Source organism: Phocoena phocoena, chromosome 15 (assembly GCF_963924675.1).
Source record: "Phocoena phocoena chromosome 15, mPhoPho1.1, whole genome shotgun sequence".
NCBI classification, from domain to species: Eukaryota; Metazoa; Chordata; class Mammalia; order Artiodactyla; family Phocoenidae; genus Phocoena; species Phocoena phocoena.
In genome coordinates, this window is record NC_089233.1 from 59,067,707 (window position 1) to 59,087,540 (window position 19,834).

Consider the following 19,834-nt stretch of genomic DNA (forward strand, 5'->3'; position numbering starts at 1 on the left):
CAGGTGAATTCTATCAAACATTTAGAGAAGAGCTAACACCTATCCTTCTCAAACTCTTCCAAAATATAGCAGAGGGAGGAACACTCCCAAACTCATTCAACGAGACCACCATCACCCTGATACCAAAAGCAGACAAAGATGGCACAAAGAAAGAAAACTACAGGCCAATATCACTGATGAACATAGATGCAAAAATCCTCAACAAAATATTGCAAACGGAATCCAACAGTACACTGAAAGGATCATACACCATGATCAAGTGGGGTTTATCCCAAGAATGCAAGGATTCTTCAATATATGCAAATCAATCAATGTGACAAACCATATTAACAGATTGAAGAAGAAAAACCATATGATCTTCTCAATAGAGGCAGAAAAAGCTTTTGACAAAATTCAACACCCATCTATGATAAAAATCCTCCAGAAAGTAGGCATAGAGGGAACTTACCTCAACATGATAAAGGCCATATATGACAAACCTACAGCCAACATCATTCTCAAAGGTGGAAAACTGAAACCTTTTCCACTAAGATCAGGAACAAGACAAGGTTGTCCACTCTCACATCTGTTATTCAACATTGTTTTGGAAGTTTTAGTCACAGCAATCAGAGATGAAAAAGAAATAAAAGGAATGCAAATCGGAAAAGAAGTAAAACGGTCACTGTTTGCAGATGACATGACACTATACATAGAGAATCCTAAAGATGCCACCAGAAAGCTACTAGAGCTAATCAATGAATTTGGTAAAGTAGCAGGATACAAAATTAATGCACAGAAATCTCTTGCATTCCTATACACTAATGATGAAAACTCTGAAAGAGAAATTAAGGAAACACTCCCATTTACCATTGCAACAAAAAGAATAAAATACCTAGGAATAAACCTACTGAGGGAGACAAAAGACCTATAGGCCAAAAACTATAAGACACTGCTGAAAGAAATTAAAGATGATACCAACAGATGGAGAGATATACCATGTTCTTGGATTGGAAGAATCAACATTGTGAAAATGACTCTACTACCCAAAGCAATCTACAGATTCAATGCAATCCCTATAAAACTACCACTGGCATTTTTCACAGAACTAGAACAAAAAATTTTACAATTTGTATGGAAACACAAAAGACCCCAAATAGCCAAAGCAATCTTGAGAAAGAAAAAAGGAGCTGGAGGGATCAGGTTCCCAGACCTCAGACTATACTACAAAGCTATAATAATTAAGACAGTATGGTACTGGCACTAAAACTGAATTATAGATCAATGGAACAGGATAGAATGGCCAGAGTTAAACCCATGCACATATGGTCACCTTATTTTTGATAAAGGAGGCAAGAATATACAATGGAGAAAAGACAGCCTCTTTAATAAGTGGTGCTGGGAAAACTGGACAGCTACATGTAAAAGAATGAAATTAGAACACTCCCTAACACCATACACAGAAATAAACTCAAAATGGATTAAAAACCTAAAGGTAAGGCCAGACACTATAAAACTCTTAGAGGAAAACAGGCAGGACACTCTATGACATAAATCACAGCAAGATCCTTTTTGAACCACCTCCTAGAGAAAAGGAAATTAAAAAAATAAGCAAAAGGGACATAATGAAACTTAAAAGCTTTTGCACACCTAAGGAAACCATAAACAAGACAAAAGACAACCCTCACAGTGGGAGAAAATACTTGCAAATGAAGTAACTGACAAAGGATTAACCTCCAATATTTACAAGCAGTTCATGCAACTCAGTATCAAAAAAACAAATAATCCAATCCAGAAATGGGCAGAAGACCTAAATAGACATTTCTCCAAAGAAGATATACAGATTGCCAGCAAACACATGAATGAATGCTCAACATCACTAATCATTAGAGAAATGCAAATCAAAACTACAATGAGGTATCACCTCACACTAGTAAGAATGGCCATCATCAAAAAATCTACAATACAATAAATGCTGGAGAGGGTGTGGAGAAAAGGGAAGCCTCTTGCACTGTTGGTGGAAATGTAAATTGACAGACCCACTATGGAGAACAGTATGGAGGTTCCTTAAAAAACTAAAAATAGAACTACTATATGACCCAGCAATCCCACTACTGAGCGTATACCCTGAGAAAACCATAATTCAAAAAGAGTCATGTACCACAATGTTCATTGCAGCTCTATTTACAATAGCCAGGACATGGAAGCAACTTAAGTGTCCATTGACAGATGAATGGATAAAGAAGATGTGGCACATATATACAATGGAATATTACTCAGCCATAAAAAGAAATGAAATTGAGTTATTTGTAGTGAGATGGATGGACCTAGAGTCTGTCATACAGAGTGAAGTAAGTCAGAAAGAGAAAAACAAATAGCGTATACTAACACATATATATGGAATCTGAAAACAACAACAACAACAAAATTTCTGAAGAACCTAGGGGCAGGACAGGAATAAAGACACAGACGTAGAGAATGCCCTCAAGGACAAAGGGAAGGGTAAGTGTAACTGGGACGAAGTGAGAGAGTGGCATGGACTTATAAATACTACCAAATGTAAAATAGATAGCTAGTGGGAAGCAGCCGCATAGCACAGGGAGATTAGCTCGTTGCTTTGTGACCACCTAGAGGGATGGGATGGGGGGGTGGGGGGTGGGGGGAGAGATGCAGAGTGGAGAGATGTGGGTATTTATGTGTGTGTATGGTTGAATCACTTTGTTGTAGAGCAGAAACTGTCACACCTTATGGAGCAATTGTACTCTAAAAAAGATGTTAAAAAAAAATCTGTGCAACTCAAAAAAAAAAAAAAAAGTAATCAATTACTGTAACCCATTACATCAATAGGCTAAAGAAGAAAATCACATGTCACATCAATAGATGCAGAAAAGACATTTGCCAAAATGCAACACTCATTTCAAACCTTCAGTAAACCAGGAATAGGGGGGATCTTTTCAATTTGATAAAGAACATCTACAAAATAGCTAGCATCATACTAGAAGGTTTCTCACTAAGAGCAGGAACAAGGCAAGGATGTTTCCTCTCACCACTTTTTTTCAATATTGGATGTTCTATCTAATGCAATAAGAAAAGGAAATGAAAGGTGTACAGATTGTGAAGGAAGAAATAAAGCTATCTTTGTTCATAAATGACATTATTATTTATGCAGAAAATCTGAAAGAATCAGCCACAACAGCAGCAAACTCCTGGGACTAAGAAGCTATTATAGCAAGATTGCAGGATTTAAGGCTAATATAAAAAAAATCAATCATTTTCCTATATACCAACAATGAAAAGTGGAATTTGAAATTTAAAAAACCATAATATTATTTAATTTAACACCCTCCAAAATAAAATAGATAAAATGCTAAGAAAATACATACAAGATCTATACAAGGAAAACTACAAAACTCTAATGAAGAAATCAAAGTACTAAATATAGGACAGATATTCCATGTTTATGGATAAGAAGACTTAATATTGACAAGATGTCAGTTCTTCCTAACTCGATCTGTAGATTCAAAGCAATCCCAATTAAAATCTCATTGAGTTATTTTGTGGATATCAGCAAAATGATTCTAAAGTTTATATGGAGAGGCAAAAGACCCAGAATAGCCAGCACAGCATTGAAGGAGAAGAGCAACATCAAAGGACTGACACTACTCAACTTCAAGATTTGCTATAAAGCTACAGTTATCAACACAATGCGGTATTGGTGAAAGAATAGACAAATAGATCAGTGGAATGGAATAGAGAGCCCAGAAATAGAGCCACATAAATATAGTCAACTGATCTTTGATGAAGGAGCAAAGACAATACAATGGAGAAAAGATAATCTTTTCAACAAAGGATTCTGAAACAACTGGACATCTACATGCAAAAAAAATGAATCTAGACACAGACTTTATACCATTCACAAAAATTAACTCAAAATGAATCACAGACCTAAATGTAAGATGCAAAACTCTAAAACTCCTAGAAGATAACATAAGGGAAAATCTAGATGACCCTGGGTTTGGCAATGACTTTATTTATTTTTACTTAAAAAAATTTTTTTTTGGCTGCACTGAGCAAGATGCAGGATCTTAGTTTCCCCACCAGGAATTGAACCCAGGCCCCCTGCAGTGCTGCAGTGGAAGCACGGACCGCCAGGGAAGTCCCTGGCAATGACTTTTTAAATACAACACCAAAGGCATGATTCATGAAAGAATTAATAAGCTGGACTTGATCAAAATTAATAATTTCTCACCTACAAAAGACACTGTCAAGAGAATGAGAAGACAGCCACAAACTAGTAGAAAATATTTGCAAATGACATATCTAATAAAGGACTGTTATCCAAAATATACAAAGAACTCTTGAAGCTCAACAATAAGAAAACAAATAACCTGATTAAAATAAAGGCTAAATACATTTAGCAGACACCTCACTAGAGAAGATATATAGATGACAAATATGCGTATGAAAAGATACTGGACTTCATATGTCATCAGGGAAATGCAAATTAAAACAATGAGATACCATTACATATCTATCAGAAAGGCCAAAATCCAGAACACTACCAATACCAAATGCTGATGTGGGTGTGGAGCAATAGGAACTCTTGTTCATTGCTGGCGGAAATGCATAATGCTACTTTGGAAGAGAATTTGGCAGTCTCTTATAAAACGAAGTATACTGTTATTGCATGATCCAGCAGTTGGGCTCCTTGATATTTGCTCAAAGGAGTTGAAAACTTATGTCCACACAAAACTCTGCCCATGGATGTTTATAGAAACTCTACTGATAATTGCCATAATTTGGAAGCATCCAAGGTGTCCTTCAGTGGATGAATGGATAAACAAACTGTGGCACATCTAGACAAAGGAATATTATCCAGAAATAAACTATCAAGTCATGAAAAGACTTAGAGGAAACTTAAATGCATATTACTAAGTGAAAGAAGTCTGGCTGACAAAACTACTTACTGTATGATTTCAACTATGTGGTATTCTGGAAAAGGCAAAACTATGGAGACAGGAAGAGGATCAGTGGTTGCCAGGTGTTAGAGGAGAAGGAGGGTACTATAATGGTGGATACATGTTATTATAAAGTTATCCAAACCCATAGAATGTACAACACCAAGAGTGAACCCTAATGTAAAACTATGAACTTTGGGTGATAATGATGTGTCAATATAGGCTCATCAATTGTAACAAGTATACTATTCTAGTAGGGATATTGATAATGGGGGAGGCTATGCGTATGTGGCGGCAGGGGATATATGAGAAATATCTGTGCCTTCTGTTCAATTTTGCCGTGAATCTAAAACTACTCTAAAAAATAAAGTCCATTTATAAAGAAAGTTAAAAGGACAAAAATAAGAATAACAATGATTGCCACTCAAGAATGCTATATAGGATTCAGTAAGATAATGGACATGAAACATTGAGCACAATATCTGGCACATAGTAGGCACTCAATAAATTTTTAAAAATCCTTAGAACAGTGACTTACAGATTTTACACTCTCAACGAATGTTAGATATTATAATTTTTTAGTACTTCCAATTAGTCACTTCATTCATTCATTTGTTTGTTCAACTACAATCTCATTCACCTCTTTGGTCTTTAATGAATATCTATGGGTACTTAATCTACACCAGACACTGCTAAGTGTGGAGGGCTAAGGGAAACCTGGTTCTTGCCCATGACAAGTACATAGTCTAAGATGGGAAGAGGGATGTACAAAGGCCCAGATGACTTTAAGCCAAAGTGGTCTAAAAAGACATGTGCACAGTGAAGGGAATTTTAGATGAAGGAGGGGCCAACTGTGTATGGGTGCAGAAAGGGGAGGAGGGATGCGGAGAAGGTTTCTCAGAAGAGGGGACATTTCACTGGAAAGGGCAAGGATGTATGCATGGAAATGGAGAAAAATGGTTCCTTTGCTGTATAACAAACCACAGGAAAACATAGTGACAAAACAACCAGCCGCTCTGTGGCTTGTTAGGCTCCTGGACAGTTTCTGCTGGTTTTCACTCCAAATTCAATTTCTTTAACAGATATGGGGAATATCTACTTTTCTTGAATGAATTTTGATAGTCTGTGTCTTTCAAGGAATTCATTTGATCTAAGTTGTCTGATTTATTGGCATAACATTGTTCATAATACTCCTTTACTCCCTTTAAATAGCTGCAGGTGCATTCATTCCTGATATTTGTAATTTGTGTATTTTTTATTTTTTCCCAATCGGTTTGGCTAGAGATATATCAGTGTTATTCATTTCAAACAACCCACTTTTAGAGTCATTGGCCAATGGGATGTTTGCAGAAGTGAAATGCATGATTTCAACTTTTGACTTTCAGATTGGGAAGGAGGGTGCCCATCTATTCCCCTTTTCTTTCTTCCTGCTGGATGGCCTGTGGGCTTTTGCCTTGAGCTGGAAGAACCACCTGGAATCGATAGGTGGAAGCTATGTGTGGAGGATGACAGCATTGTAGGACAAGGAAGCCTGTGTCCCTGAGATGCTTCCCTTGGCTCTTATATGAGAGAAATTAATGCCCATTCTGTTTAGGACCCTGGCAGTTTGGGTTTCCCTGCTATGGCTGCGGAGCATATATCCTAACCAATAGAGTAAGGTCACCTAATTCTGGGGTTCAGCCAGCAGGCCAACTGCATCTCACACTTTGCTACAACCTCTAACTTCTCTTCTACCAGAAATAAATATGGCGCTGTGGCTTCTGCCTGCTATTTCTTTGTTTTATTGCTAAAATCCTTCAGAACCCAAGTGGGGGGGAGGGGTGTATAGACATAGCTCTAAGACACATGTACTTGGGGTTGGTTACAAACTCCCCATGGATTTTTGACACACCTTAGGAGACTCCCTTGAGGATGGAAACCCAAAGGCAGGGATCATGCTCTTGTTGGTTTTTAATCTCTCTGGACAGAGCCTGGCAGAAAGCAGGCACTCAGGAGACGCTTGCTGACAGGGCTGATGCTTGAGGGATTTAAAGTCTGGGGCAGGCCTCATGTGGATGGGAGGAAATGGAAACCTCTGGATTTCCTTTTTTCTAATAGAAACCAGGGCAGAAGTCTGACTATTTCACCCTGCCCTCGCTCACTGGGGACTGGTGTCTATCTCCAGGCCAAATCGAGGGGCATTTGAAAGAGTGGCAAGGCTCCAAGAGGAGAGACGAGCTTCCCCCTCCGCAGCTGGGAGCCTGGTGTCCTGCAGAGACTGGGAGGCCCAGCTGTGTTCAGACACCAGAACTGGACCCTGGTGAGAGCTCCTTGACACCAGGAGCAAGTATGGACACACGTTCTGGTGCTGACTGCCCACCTGGGGCACTTGGAGGTGGGAAGCTGATGCTGGACCAGCTTGAGATGCAGAAGCGGGAGAGGAGGTGGCTGCAGCAGGGCAGTGGAGCCCATGAAAGGGAACTGGGCTCAAACCATCACAATAGGACCACTACTTCCAGAGCAGTTAGCGGTAGGGGAGAACCTCCAGAGGCTGAGTCTGAGGGGCATGTTGACCACACTGGAGACATGCAATGCAGAAAGCCTGCACTTACATGCCAGCCACGTGGCGGGCTCCTGTGGCCAGGCTGCATCAACACCAGTGAAATAGAACTTTGTCATTTTTCTCCTAATTTCCTCTCTCCCTTCTCCAACTCTGATGGATCAGGCAACAAGAAGGGAAGGAGGAAGGAAGAGGGGGTATGCACAGTGCCTCCTTCTGCAAGCCCAGGTCAGGCCTGAGCTGAGCATAGGGCAGAAGCTTTGAACTGGATGTGAGGCTGAAGCTTCTGTGTAGGTTGGACTGGTCCCTTATATCCAAACAGGGAGGCATAATTGCCAAAATGGGGTTAGTCAGCACCAGTGATGGAAAGCTCTGGGATCTGCTTGGGGTTATTTCAAGGGGCAAAGACTGAGGAAGGCTGAGAGCATGTGTGAAGGCAGAGAAGGTTCTGGTGGAGTTAGCAGGGCTCTGGCTGCAAGAGGAGGAGTGTGGCACAAGTTGGGGGGAGTGCAGTGTGAGCAGAGGTTGGGCCACCACCCACACCTGCTCTGTGAAAGGGTTCCAGTGAAGATTTTGAGGTCCCTTCTCACTCTGACGCCTGTAGAGACCCTGGAAGAGTTTGCCTGGCTACACAGAGAGTGCCCGAAGCCTGCCTGGACAAGGCGCTCCCTCCAAGGCGCTCCCTGCCTGCTCCAAGGCAGCCAATCTCTTTTTGGACATCATCTTAGAGAGGTTTCCTAAACTGATTTGAAACGTCTCCCCAGTTTTGCACTTGGAGCCACACAGAACAAGCCCACTCTTCTTGGACACTGGAACATAGGGAGCACGGCCTCCCCAAGGCCATCTGTTCTCCAGAAGGACATGGCCCCAGCCCCCCTCGCTCCTTCTCCACCACCTGAGTTGAAGAAGCAGTCCTGTAAAGTCAGTGCTGTGTGATCGCGCTCTTTTTAATATTTATTTTGAGGGTGCGGTTGTGAGTGTTACAACACATGGCTAACCATCATCCCCCCACCTCCATAGTGGCCTAAGAGAGGAGCAGGAATGTGCCAACTGCAGGCTGGGGATCAGCAAACAGTCCAGACCATCTTCTCCCCCTGTATCCATTTGGAGAGCCGCTGGGTCAGGTGCCACTCCATGCCCACAGCATTGAGGGTATAAGGGCTGAGCAGGGTCATGGAGCTCACAGAGTGGGCAGTGTTGAGGAGAAGCTTGGGGAAGGTGCAAAAGTGATCAAGCTGCGGGCCAGGGTGAAACCAGTCCATCTTGGGAGCAAGGGAGGGGTGTGTGCTGGAGCCTGGAGGTCCGAGTCCAGGCCACCTTGGGGGATGGAGTGAGTTTCCCAGGCTGGACAGTGTGTGTGGGCAGGGGGCTCACTCCACAGGTGATCCCTGCCTGCTCCGTGTTCCCAAGTTTTTATGGAGCCACCTGGGCCCTTCACTCGACCACTTTGATGGGCAGCATGCCCTTGATCGCGGAGAACTTGTTGCAGGAGAAGTTGATGAGGAGCTGCTTGGTGCCACTCCGGGTGGGCAGGATCTCAAAATCCACTTGGGACTGCTCCCTGGGGCGCAGGTTTGGCATGCTGATGGGGAAAGGCAGGAGTCAGCGTGAGGCCTCAAGTTCTGCTCTGGTCAAGGTCACTGCTGCTTCAACTCCCTCTAGCTGCCACCCTGGGTCATCAAACCCCTTCAGCTCTGGGACCCCTCAGCAGGGGAAGGGGCAGTGGGTGGATCCCATGATCTCCCAAATATGAGGACCAGCTCCAAGCTCTGGTGACGTGGACTTCCCTTGAGTTCAAGTTTGGTGAACCCCCAAACCAAATGCAAACGTGTATCCCTATGTGCAGATTCCCAGGTTCAGAGGCTAGAGGAGTTCTGTCTGCCCTGTCCCGGGCTCTGGGGAGAGCCCCTCTGCCCCCGCTCCCACCATCCCACACTCTGGACCCTCAGCCTGGGACTCACTCGATCTCGAGGGTGCCCAGCATCAGGCCGCTCCCCTCCGCTATCAGCTTGCAGTCCTTCACCAGCTCATCCAGCGGGTTGGAGAAGAGAATCTGCACAGTCACAGGCTTTTGCACGTGGGCCTGGTCCAGCACCTGTGGGGAGAGGGGTTGACAGAGTCAGTGCTGGGCTGTTCATTTCATCTGCCCTTGATGAGAGCCGACGGGGCTGCGCCGGAGGCTTGGTGATGGGGAGGATGTTGCTGAGGACAAAGGTAGGGAGGATAACGATCCTTAGGAGGTTTATTCCTCCTAAGTTCCAGTGACATCCATGCAGGGGGTTCCTAGGAAATTGCTGTCATCCCCAGGATACATACAGGACACCCAGGCGTGGAGGAGAGAAGCAGCACATCGCAGCAGCTGAGAGGGCTTGAATTCCCAGCCAGGTTCACGGGCCCTTTCTTAGTTCATCTCAGGAAGGGCAGCCACCACTTCCGAGGACGTGCCACATGTGGTCTGTACAGGGTCCTTGATCAGGGGCTGGAGAAACCTAGGTTTCTGGTCAGAGGAGCACCCTGGACTATTTGCTCCCAAAGATGAAACCTTATGCTCCTGCTGAAAAGCTGCCAAGCCTGGGCAGATACGTCATCTCCCTGGGCCTTGACTCTCACCCTGATAAAGAGGGCTGGTCCCTCCCCTCCTCCCTCCCTGGGCTACAAGGGACCAAATGAGATCATGGATGCAGAAGAAAGCGTTTTGGGAAACAGAAACCAAAACTGGGTGACCGGTGGATTTCTTTTCTCTGTTAGAGGCCGCTGCTTTTTGTTCATTCGTTTTTTTTTTTTTTTTTTTTTCTTGCCACCAATTCTCACTGCAATCATTTTACAGTAACAAATCTGCAGTTCAGGTTGATTCAATAACCGAGGCCTTTCTGGTTCCAGAGCCATTTGCTCTTCTTGCTAGACCCTGCAATGCCTGCTAATAATTTGTGCATAACTGAAACATTTTAGAGACCATGATCTATACCATAATTTCTCCCATGGAACTCATTTAAGTGTATGACATGATTTGAAGAGTGAAGCATAATTTTATGCCATTGGGACACAAGGGTACATAAACGGTGCCATATTCTGGCAGCCTCCACACTGGGCTGGGGTTGGCGTGGTCAGGGACAGGTTTGGAGTCAGCCAAATACTTCCAGCCCCAGTGCTGAGGAAGGAACAGAATGGCCTCAAGTGCCTCACGCCAACCTGCAAGCCCCCAGATGCCTGGGCTCCTGAGAGGGAGCCTGGGAGCAGAGCCTGCAGCCAAAAAATGAGGCATCCTCATTCTCAACCACTGGGAAGATGCTGTTGCTGGCTGTGGGTGTGATGGATGCCCTGGAAAGGGCCTGAGGTCTAGCCCTGGCTCTGGCAGTAATTGGAAATTCCCTTCTCCTCTCTGGGCCTCAGTTTACTGATATGTGAAATGGCAGGACATGGGAGCTTGAGACTAGGTCTCCAAGAGTCCACAATTCTGTAACTCTGGGGTCTAGAGTTGGGAGATGCACATGAGTTATGACCATTGCTGATTTGCTCTACAAATGTGTCCAGGGGCTGGGCTGTGGGTTTCTTGCAGTCAGGACCCACTCCTTGTGGCCCCCTGTGATTCCTAAGCCTGGCACAGCCCAGGACACAGCAGATGTCCAGAGCAAGTGAGCTGAAGAGCCCCTCTGGCCATCCTCAAATGGCATCCCCAGCGGGTCTAGAGCTGCAACCAAAGAAGCCACAGGGCAACGTGCCTGTGGATATTGTCAGACAGGGAGCAAGGAGGCTACTTTTTTTTTTTTTGCCCCGTCCCACAGCTTGCAGGATCTTAGTTCCCTGACCAGGGATTGAACCCGTGCCCCCTGCAGTAAAAGCTCTGAGTCCTAACCACTGGACCGCTAGGGAGGTCCCAAGGGCGCTACTCTGATTGGAACTCTTGACTGATCCATTTGGCAGAGGCTGGAGCTGAGCTGGGCCCGTCAGCAGGGGAGGGCCTTCTCTGTAGTCTGGGAGGGCTGGGCTGGCTGGAGAGGCACCCCTTCAGCACCCCTTTACCTCCAGGGTCAGGGTGGGGTTGTCCAGGATGACGTCCCTCTCCACCACCACCTCGGTCTCGTCACTGATCTCGCACACGGCTGTGGCCCGGATCATGTTGTCTGCCTTCAGGTGCTTCTCGTACAGTGCATAGGCGATCTTTACAGGATGCTGTATTTCTGGAAGGAGAAACCAGGGAGCAGAGTGAGAGGGAGTGGGGTCGAAACCTTAAAAGCCGATGCCAAGCCAGGTCGATGTGAGCTGGCTGGGATCATCTGCAGCCCAGGCTTGCCTGAGCCCTCCCTGCCAGGCCCCGTGGGAAGCATCTGTCTGCTCTGTGCAGGTTGCAGAGCAGGGGCCAGGGGTAGCCCAGGACTCTGGCTGGATGGGCTCATAGGGGCTGAAGACTCCTCCCTGTCCTGGAAAATATCGGAGGGCAAGTTTCCTTCTAAGGGGCAGGGGAAGAATACGAGTACTAACTCATTGCCCAATGACGAAAACAGTAATGATGACAACACAATAATAACTAGCAAGGGAAGCCAGGGCTAAATAAGTGCTTGGGTCCTCCCTGGTCATCCAGTAGCCTGGGATTCTATGGCAACAGCATCTGGACCACCTCCCCACTTCTAGTCTCCGCTGCTTCCAAGACACTCACACATACCAGAAGATAGGCTTTAGAAGCACTTCCCCCCCACCCCCAAATCATGTCACTCTTCTTCCATGTCACTTCAAAAATCTTCCATGGCCCCTCGCTGCCTCAGGAGTAAAGTTCAGACCCCTCAGTATGGCCCTTCATGATTCTCCCCCTCAAAAGAACATTCCCTCCCATGCTTCTCATTGTCCTTTTGACAAAATAGGTACCTTATCACCTCCAAGCTTTGACTCACAAGGTCCCCTCAGATGGAAAGGCCTTCCCCAGCTTTCCTCCCTTTATCTGGCTCCTCCCTAAGCTTCAAGGCCCCTCTCTGACTCACAGGGCAGGCAGCGAGGGTCCTCCCCTTCCAATGGGTGCAGGGCACTCCCCCCTCCCTTAGGCAGTCATGTTGGGTGGTCTGGGGGGGCCCCTGCATCCACAGCGTCATACACCCCTTGAGGAAAGTCTGTGAGGAAGGAGCTGTCTCTGCTTTTAGCACTGGAGGGACTTACCTAGCCTGCCCCAAATGTGGAGACGCAGGCCCTTGCATCAGCTGGTTCTGCCCTCTTGGACAGTGAACGCTGAGGCTCAGCAAAAGAGGGGGACTTAACCCAGAAAGTAGGTGATGATGTCAGGCCTCCAGAACCACTTCACTTGCTTCCTTCCTCTCCTTCCCATTTCACTCTGCTGCCTCTGGCAGAAGTATGGATTTTTAGAAACCATTTACCTCATGTAAATTATTTTTGCTCTACAGAAATAGCTCTTCCCTTGAGCTTTGAAGGTAAATAAGAGCCAGGCAGTTGCTCTTGGTATGGGGAAGATTTCTGCTAAATTCTGCCAGAAGAGAGGTTGCTAGGGATGCTGCCTTCTGACAGGTGTAATACAGAGGTATTGCAGTTTCTCTGCAGACAGAATTCTTTCAAGATGGGCTGTGTAATTAATCAGTTTTTATTAGTTCCTTATGTGAAGCAAATAGCCACCCCACCCGTGTCAATCTGCTTTGTATAAGTCCAGACTTTTCATAACAGCTTGAAGGATTTTGCCACTGTGGGCACACCTGCATTCTAATCCTTCCACAGCCCCAGACTCTCTCTCCTCTACTTTGGTCCCCTCCTGTCTATGCTACCCAGGAGTACAAAGTCATGGTTCCTCCCAGAGGCTCAGACCTCCGAGAAAACCTATCACTGTCGCTGGGAATCAAGAAATTCCACCTACGCATTAGCAGCTGTGGGGGAACATTGGAGAGGGTTCAAGACCTTGTGGTATATTGCAACCCTTCTAGGGTCAAACTCAGATAGTGATTCATTGTGTGGTGGGGAGGGGTGGGGTAGGGTGGCAGCTGGTATGGGAGAGGGGTGGCAGCAATAAAACCTAGAAAATGGGTGGTGGCACTGGATTTAGCATTAGGAAATCTAGGACCAAGACTTGGCATTGCCACCTGCTAGCTATGACACAATCTCTTAAGCGAGTCACAATCTCTCCAAGCCTCAGTTTCTACCTCTGTAAAAGGGAATACTGAAATCTGTCCTTTTAGAAGGTCAAATGTGATAGTACATACGAATATATAAGGAAATACTCTGCCCACTGGGCAATGTGGTATGTACCTGTAAGGGGTATTTGCAGTGTGTCTCTTAACTGCCAAAGCCTCCCGCCTTCTTCCCCCAGGGCATAAAAGGATTTTGGTTAGCACCACACTGAATTGCACTATACCATAATAGCAGCCTCCAAAACTTCAAAACCCCAGGCTTGACCACAGAGGCCACGTGCTGTTCCTTCCTTAATCAATTGACTCGGTTCCGACAGGAACTCTCCAATCCCAAGAGAATACCAGCTACCTTGGGTGCATGGTACTCCAGCAACCTACAGGATGAGTTACCTTCATTGGGACTCAGGGATAGGCTGACGGACTCCTTCCACACCTCGTGTACAAGTGTGCCATTGTAGATGATGGTCCAGGCTGTCATGTTCACCATCACTGTCTTCGGATCACCCGTTAGGTTTTTGAGCATCAGGGCCATGTTGACTTCTTTGCCCACTGTCAGTATGTCAGTGATCTTGAACTTCCCGGAGATGCTGGGCTCCCGTTCCTCACTAAAGGTTCTTGTAGATGTTGCGCGAAATGACATGGAGGGTTGAAGTTTCCTCAAAGCCTTTTCAAACACTTGCCTTTCCTGGCTGGAACCTGTGTGGTGGGAAAAGAGAGAAGCACCTCAGGGATGCGGTGGCAACCTGGACAAAGGACAGCGTCCTGCTTGGAAGGGTGGCCTGGAACTAACACTGGTTCTGCTGCTTGCCCAACGATTCTGATTCAAGCAAGCGGCTGACTTCTGCAGGTCTTCATTTCATCCTCCTTAATACGAGGCTCACATCCCACCTGTTCCAATCAGCTCTAAATTTCCATGGAGATGTAGGGAAAGGTGCATAAAATTACTTTATGACTTGATATTTTGCTTAGGCTAATTAGGCTAGATCTCTCCCTTCCTTCCTTCCTCTCTTCCTCTCTTCCTTCTTTCTTTCTTTTGATAAATGGTCCTTTGTGAGACAAAGAAAAAACAGATAATTTAAAAATAACAAAAACTGAGCTATAAAAGATTACAATAAGTTCATAAGTGAAAAAATGGTTATGATTTAGAATTAACTTCATTGAAAAAAATTTCCAACCAGTTTACCATGTTATTCTGCTTTGTTTCTAAAGATGCTTTGAGAATTGAAGAGTGGAACTTTTGTCCATGTCAGTTGACGAGAACTTCCCACAGTTGTTGTGGTTCCAGGTTATGACTAGTTTAAATTGTCGAGAGAGTTCAGGTTTCATAAACACAAAGTCTGAACCACAGGTTGGGTTTCTGATTCTGACTTGGGTCATGGGTGCTGCTGAATGTGATGCTATAAACAGTCCCTGGAGAATGGCCAAGATCATGGCCTAAAAATCACGGCTCTTGGGGTGCTAAGGGCCAACTCCAAGCCTCTGAGCCAGGGTAGACCACACAGTGCACATAAGGCTCCCTGCCTGACCTGAAGATAGACCCACTATCAAGGAGAAGGTATTGTCCTTCCAGAAACACAGACAAAGATACACAAAGAATGATCATACTTTTGCCTCCGCCCCCTAACTTCCCCAACCAACCTGTGAAATTTTAAGGCATCAGATGACTTATTAGAAGCACTTTACAATTTAGTGAGGTCTTTCCCATAAGTTACATGTAACAACTGGCAGAGACCCCAGAGGCCAACCATTAGAGTTAAGGCCCTAAGAGGAGGAGCGACTAGTCCAAGGGACTGGTAATCTGGGAATTAGGGGCAGAAAGAAGGCCAGTCCCCAGAAATCTAGACCTGCGTCTAGTAGTTCTTCCCGCACACCTTACTGAAAAGGAGACAGGCAGCCCAGTTACCCAGGCTGATGGCTCCTGGTGGGCTGGGTTCCTTTTGGTGCATTCCCATTCTCTAGCTGAGCTGTAAGTCCACACCCAGGTCTGATGGCTGTGCAGGGAGCTGAGCCTCTGTGCCCAGAACCTCGAAGCAGGTGTGTTATGCACAATGAGGCTCAGAGCCTACATAGCTACATAGGTCACCTGCCAGGCTTACCCAAGACCAAGCTTCCTGCTACTGTTTTCTCCCTTGGTGTTGCTGTTGCGCCAATGCTTAGCAGCCCATTTTATGAGCTTTTCCTCCCTGGGGCCATCAGACACAAGCTGGAATCATTAGGTAAGGAGGACTGGTCAACAGCAGGCGGTGTGATCAGCCCTGCTGTCACACAGGGGCTAGGTCATCACCAGGGGTCCTGCAGGGATCCCACAACCTGGCCGTGGCCCCTTCCCATTTCTCAGGAGGTTTGGCTGGGACAGCCAGAGCCCCCAAGAAGCAGAATGAAGGTGTGACAGTCAGGTAAGGAACCCCACAGAATCACACAACCGTGTAAGCAGTGCACTTCAGAAGTCCCTCTGGGAGGTCATTCCAATGAGGTTGCAGATGTTCAAGTTGACAAAAATCATCACTATTTATTAAGTCCTCACTATGTGCCGGGCACTGCCCTCGGCACTTTCTGTACACTAGCTCATTTAAATCCCACGGAAGATAGGCCTTGCTCTTCTCATTTTACAGGTGAGAAAACGAGGGATCAGAGAGGCTAAGCATCCTGCTTGAGGTTGCACGGTTATAAGGGGTGGCAGCTGCCTGAGTCCTATGGCAAATTCCCAGTGGTACAGCGTCTTTTCATGACGGTTCTGTTCCCACGGGAAACAGTCTGGGGAGCTGGGCATTAGATGCTGGGGAGCAGTCCTACCATTCAGGCAGAATTGGCTGACAATGCGGAAGGAGTATGAGCAATTCTTCCTTCTCCACCTCAGAGCTGTCTTCCCACCACTAAGCCCTGGGTGGCACAGCCCATCCACACCCCCTCCTACCTTCTGGGTACTTGTACTTTTCGGTGACATCCATGCGAGAGTTGCTGCCCACCGCCTTGGTACTGATATCTTTGCCGATGGTGTGAGTGTTTGAGGAACTCTTCTTCAGGCTGCCGGTCCAGGCATCGTAGATCCATGTGGTGCGGTCGGCATTAACCTCAGCAAAGATGAAGGGCATGTCGTAGTCCCAGTCCACATTACCCTCTCGGAGAGCGACGACTGAAGCAGGGCCGCACTGGAACACCCCTGGGGGCCAGGGTGCAGAGGTTGGATACATGCCAAACCCAGGCCCATCTGCAACAGTACACCCCATGGCCTGCTCCTCTGGGGGCCACCCATGACCACCCAACTCCCCTGCCTCTACCCCGCCAAACTCCTTCAACCCCAACAGTCTGCCCCCTTCTTGGGGCACTCAGCAAGACACTCCTGGGCTATTGTTATCTTCTGCAATAGTGCTCTGGTGAGACTCCACCTCCACAGAAGACGGCCCAATCCTATATTCTGTGGGTGCATAATTTGTGCTGACCCACTGCCCTCAGTCTGTTTACTAAAGGGGAAAGTCTTGCTGTCTTGTGCTCAGGGCTGCCTCTTTTCTACTCTGCAAATCATTCATCATGGCACGTATATGACCCTGAAACAAAAATTCCACAGGACAATTCTTATTCTTAATGTCCAATGCACCCTGATATTTTCTTTTCTTTTCCTTTTCCCCACCCCTTTCCATGATATTCTATTTCATTTCTTAAAATGATGGTCACAACCCATTAACTTGATTTTATAGCTGCTAATGGGTTGCAGTGAAAAGGTTGAATAGTGGCCTAGAAAATATCTGGAAGGTTACCCTCCTCACACCCAAGTTCCCCAAATCTAACGTTCCTTGCTTCTGGTAGAGACGCTGCAGTTGGGGAAGGGAGTAAGACTTCATTTTCATTGTAAGTCCTTCTAGAATGATTTGAATTTTTTTTAAACCATGTGCCTATATGACCTTTATGATTTTTTTTTAAGTTTGAAAGAATCAACCGAAAATGAGGGTAATGGACAAGAATGCTCTGGAGGTCAGGAGAGGGAAGGGGAAAGGTTCCTGGAGAGCCTGAGACCCAAGCTCTGATGGGAGAGTGGCCAGAGGTGGGAGCACAAGGATGGGGCCGGGCCAGCCTGCGTGAAGGAGAGCTCGGTCTGGCAGGGGACACATGTGAAGGTGAGAGAGGTGATGGGGGCCGTGATCATGGAGGTCTGGAACTGAGCCAGGGAATTTGGGTTAAGTCCCAAGGCAATGGGGAACTGGAAGCTTTCTGTGCTGGGAGGGATGGGCTACCAGAGGTGGTGCAGGAGAATCATGGTTGGCAGGGGACGGCTCCTTTCCCTTGCTGCAGGGCATGTGCCAGGGCCTCTGCAGCAGCCATGTAAGTGCAGGTATGGCAGTCATTTTAATAGCAGCCTGAACCAAGAAAGTTAGGAGGGAAATCTACTTTCAAAATATTTTTGTTTTAATCCCTCCTTTCCCTCTGGAGGTAGAGAGGATTTGGGTGACCTTGCTGTGCCGCTGTCCACCACTATAAAGAATTGAGAGGTCATGACTTAGAGCCAAACCCAGAGAAGGGGGCCGTCAGAGGGTTGGTTACCATGGCTCCTTTCCTGGGGGGTGGCGTCCAGAACCTGCCATCCACTGTATGATGGGCTTAGGTCAGTCCGTGCAAACCAGCCTTCATTCCAGACGTGGAAATTCCTGCAGACAGAACCACAGACCACAGAGTTTGGCCAAGGCCACACAACAGAGGAGTGGCAAAACACCACACCTCTGATCTGACAGTGCAGCACCCTGATACTCATCAAGCGAGTTCACTCTGTGCCAGATATTGTGCTAGACCTTGGCAAGCATTATCGCACTTAAATTCTCACAGCACTGTTAAATGGGTACTATTTTTATGCACATTTCTTAAGAGAGGAAACTGAGGCTCAGAGAAGTTAAGCAGCTAACAATGGCAGAGTCAAAGTTTGGACCCAGGTATGCCTAACTCCAAAACCTAGGTCCTTGACCACCATGTTCTACTGCCTTTCTGAGGAGCAGAACAGGTCTAGGTTAGAGCCAGAATCCAGCAAGCAAACCCACACAGCTTTCTCCTATGCAACCTGTTGGGGTACACTACTGTATTTCGTGTGGGATGAAAATGAATGGGGCTGCAGCAAGAGTGCCAGGTCTGGCTAAGAGCCACAAAGCCCTTGGGCTGAGGTCCGGATTGAAGAATGACATATACCAGTCTTAAAATGTTCTTCATCAATGGCAGCCCCTTGTCTCCCAATCTATATGTCTCAGTCATTTGTCCCGTCCCTCAGCAGGTATAACCAGTTAGCCAAAGCTTTATGCATTCTTGATTCTGCCTTCTACCCTCCCCTTCTCCAATCCCACAGCAACTACATAAACATTGGTTTGGCAGTTTTGAGTCCAACTTAGAAGAAAAAGTAAGTAAGTCTGACATAAGTTCAAGTTCTATCCAACTTGAAAAAAAATTTTGTTATACTCATGAGTTGGAGAAGATAGTTTTAAGCAGAGAACCAACTTCTGAATGATAAATGTGACTAGGTAAAAATATTAAACTCGCATATACTAAATAAACAAAGAAACAAACTATAGTTCTGTTTCCAGCATGAGAGTAAGCTCATAATAGACAGTCCTTTCTGTAGAAAACAATAAACTGGGGAAAAAATACAAAAGACAGCTGAGAGTAAACAAAGCAGGAGGATTTTGGGAGGGTGCCAAAACTTTTAGGAAGGGGCCAGCATGGGGCAAGTTGTACTTTGGTGTCCTTGCCCCTAAGGACAGGTTGCAGTTGAGGTAAAGTGTAGGGCCCTAAAAACTCCAACAGACAGCCTACATCTTTCTGACCTGGGGAGATAAGAAACCGAGCCTGGGTTAACCAGGGTTGCTAGAGAGTGAAGGGGAAGTCTTAGAAAGGAAAGAATCAGAAAGGGTGACCCAGATTTGTATATAAACTCTGCCTAAGCTTCTGGGTGACCTTAGCTAGGCATATATGAGGCAAACTACAAGTAGTCCAGCTAAAAATTTAAAAAATGAACTGAAACTTGGGTTGCTGCCCACCATAGGTGAGATAGAATTTGCAGTTTGAGTCTACCTCAGGTAGACTGCTAAGACAAAATGTAGAATCAAGAAGAATCCAATGTCCAGGATACAATCCAAATTTACTCAACATACAAAGAACCAGAAAAATATAGCTTGTCCTCAAGGTAAAAGACAATCAACAGGGACTAACCCTTAGATAATCCAGGTGTTGGAATTATTGGATAAAGACTTTAAAGCTGTTATGATAAC

The 19,834-nt window shown here is 45.9% G+C and overlaps 1 protein-coding gene across 1 annotated transcript in view; it reads right to left on the bottom strand.

The window, feature by feature from the left end:
* Window positions 1-8,402: 8,402 nt before the first annotated feature.
* Window positions 8,403-19,834, bottom strand: part of TGM3 (transglutaminase 3) — a 43,919-nt gene continuing 32,487 nt past the window's right edge. Inside the window, exons 8-13 of the mRNA XM_065891994.1 lie at window positions 18,129-18,232; window positions 16,507-16,752; window positions 13,983-14,288; window positions 11,494-11,651; window positions 9,435-9,568; window positions 8,403-9,055 (exon numbers count right to left, since the gene is read on the bottom strand). Coding sequence (XP_065748066.1) covers window positions 8,908-9,055; window positions 9,435-9,568; window positions 11,494-11,651; window positions 13,983-14,288; window positions 16,507-16,752; window positions 18,129-18,232 — 1,096 coding nt within the window. The 3' untranslated portion in view covers window positions 8,403-8,907. The remainder of the gene's footprint in view (window positions 9,056-9,434; window positions 9,569-11,493; window positions 11,652-13,982; window positions 14,289-16,506; window positions 16,753-18,128; window positions 18,233-19,834) is intronic.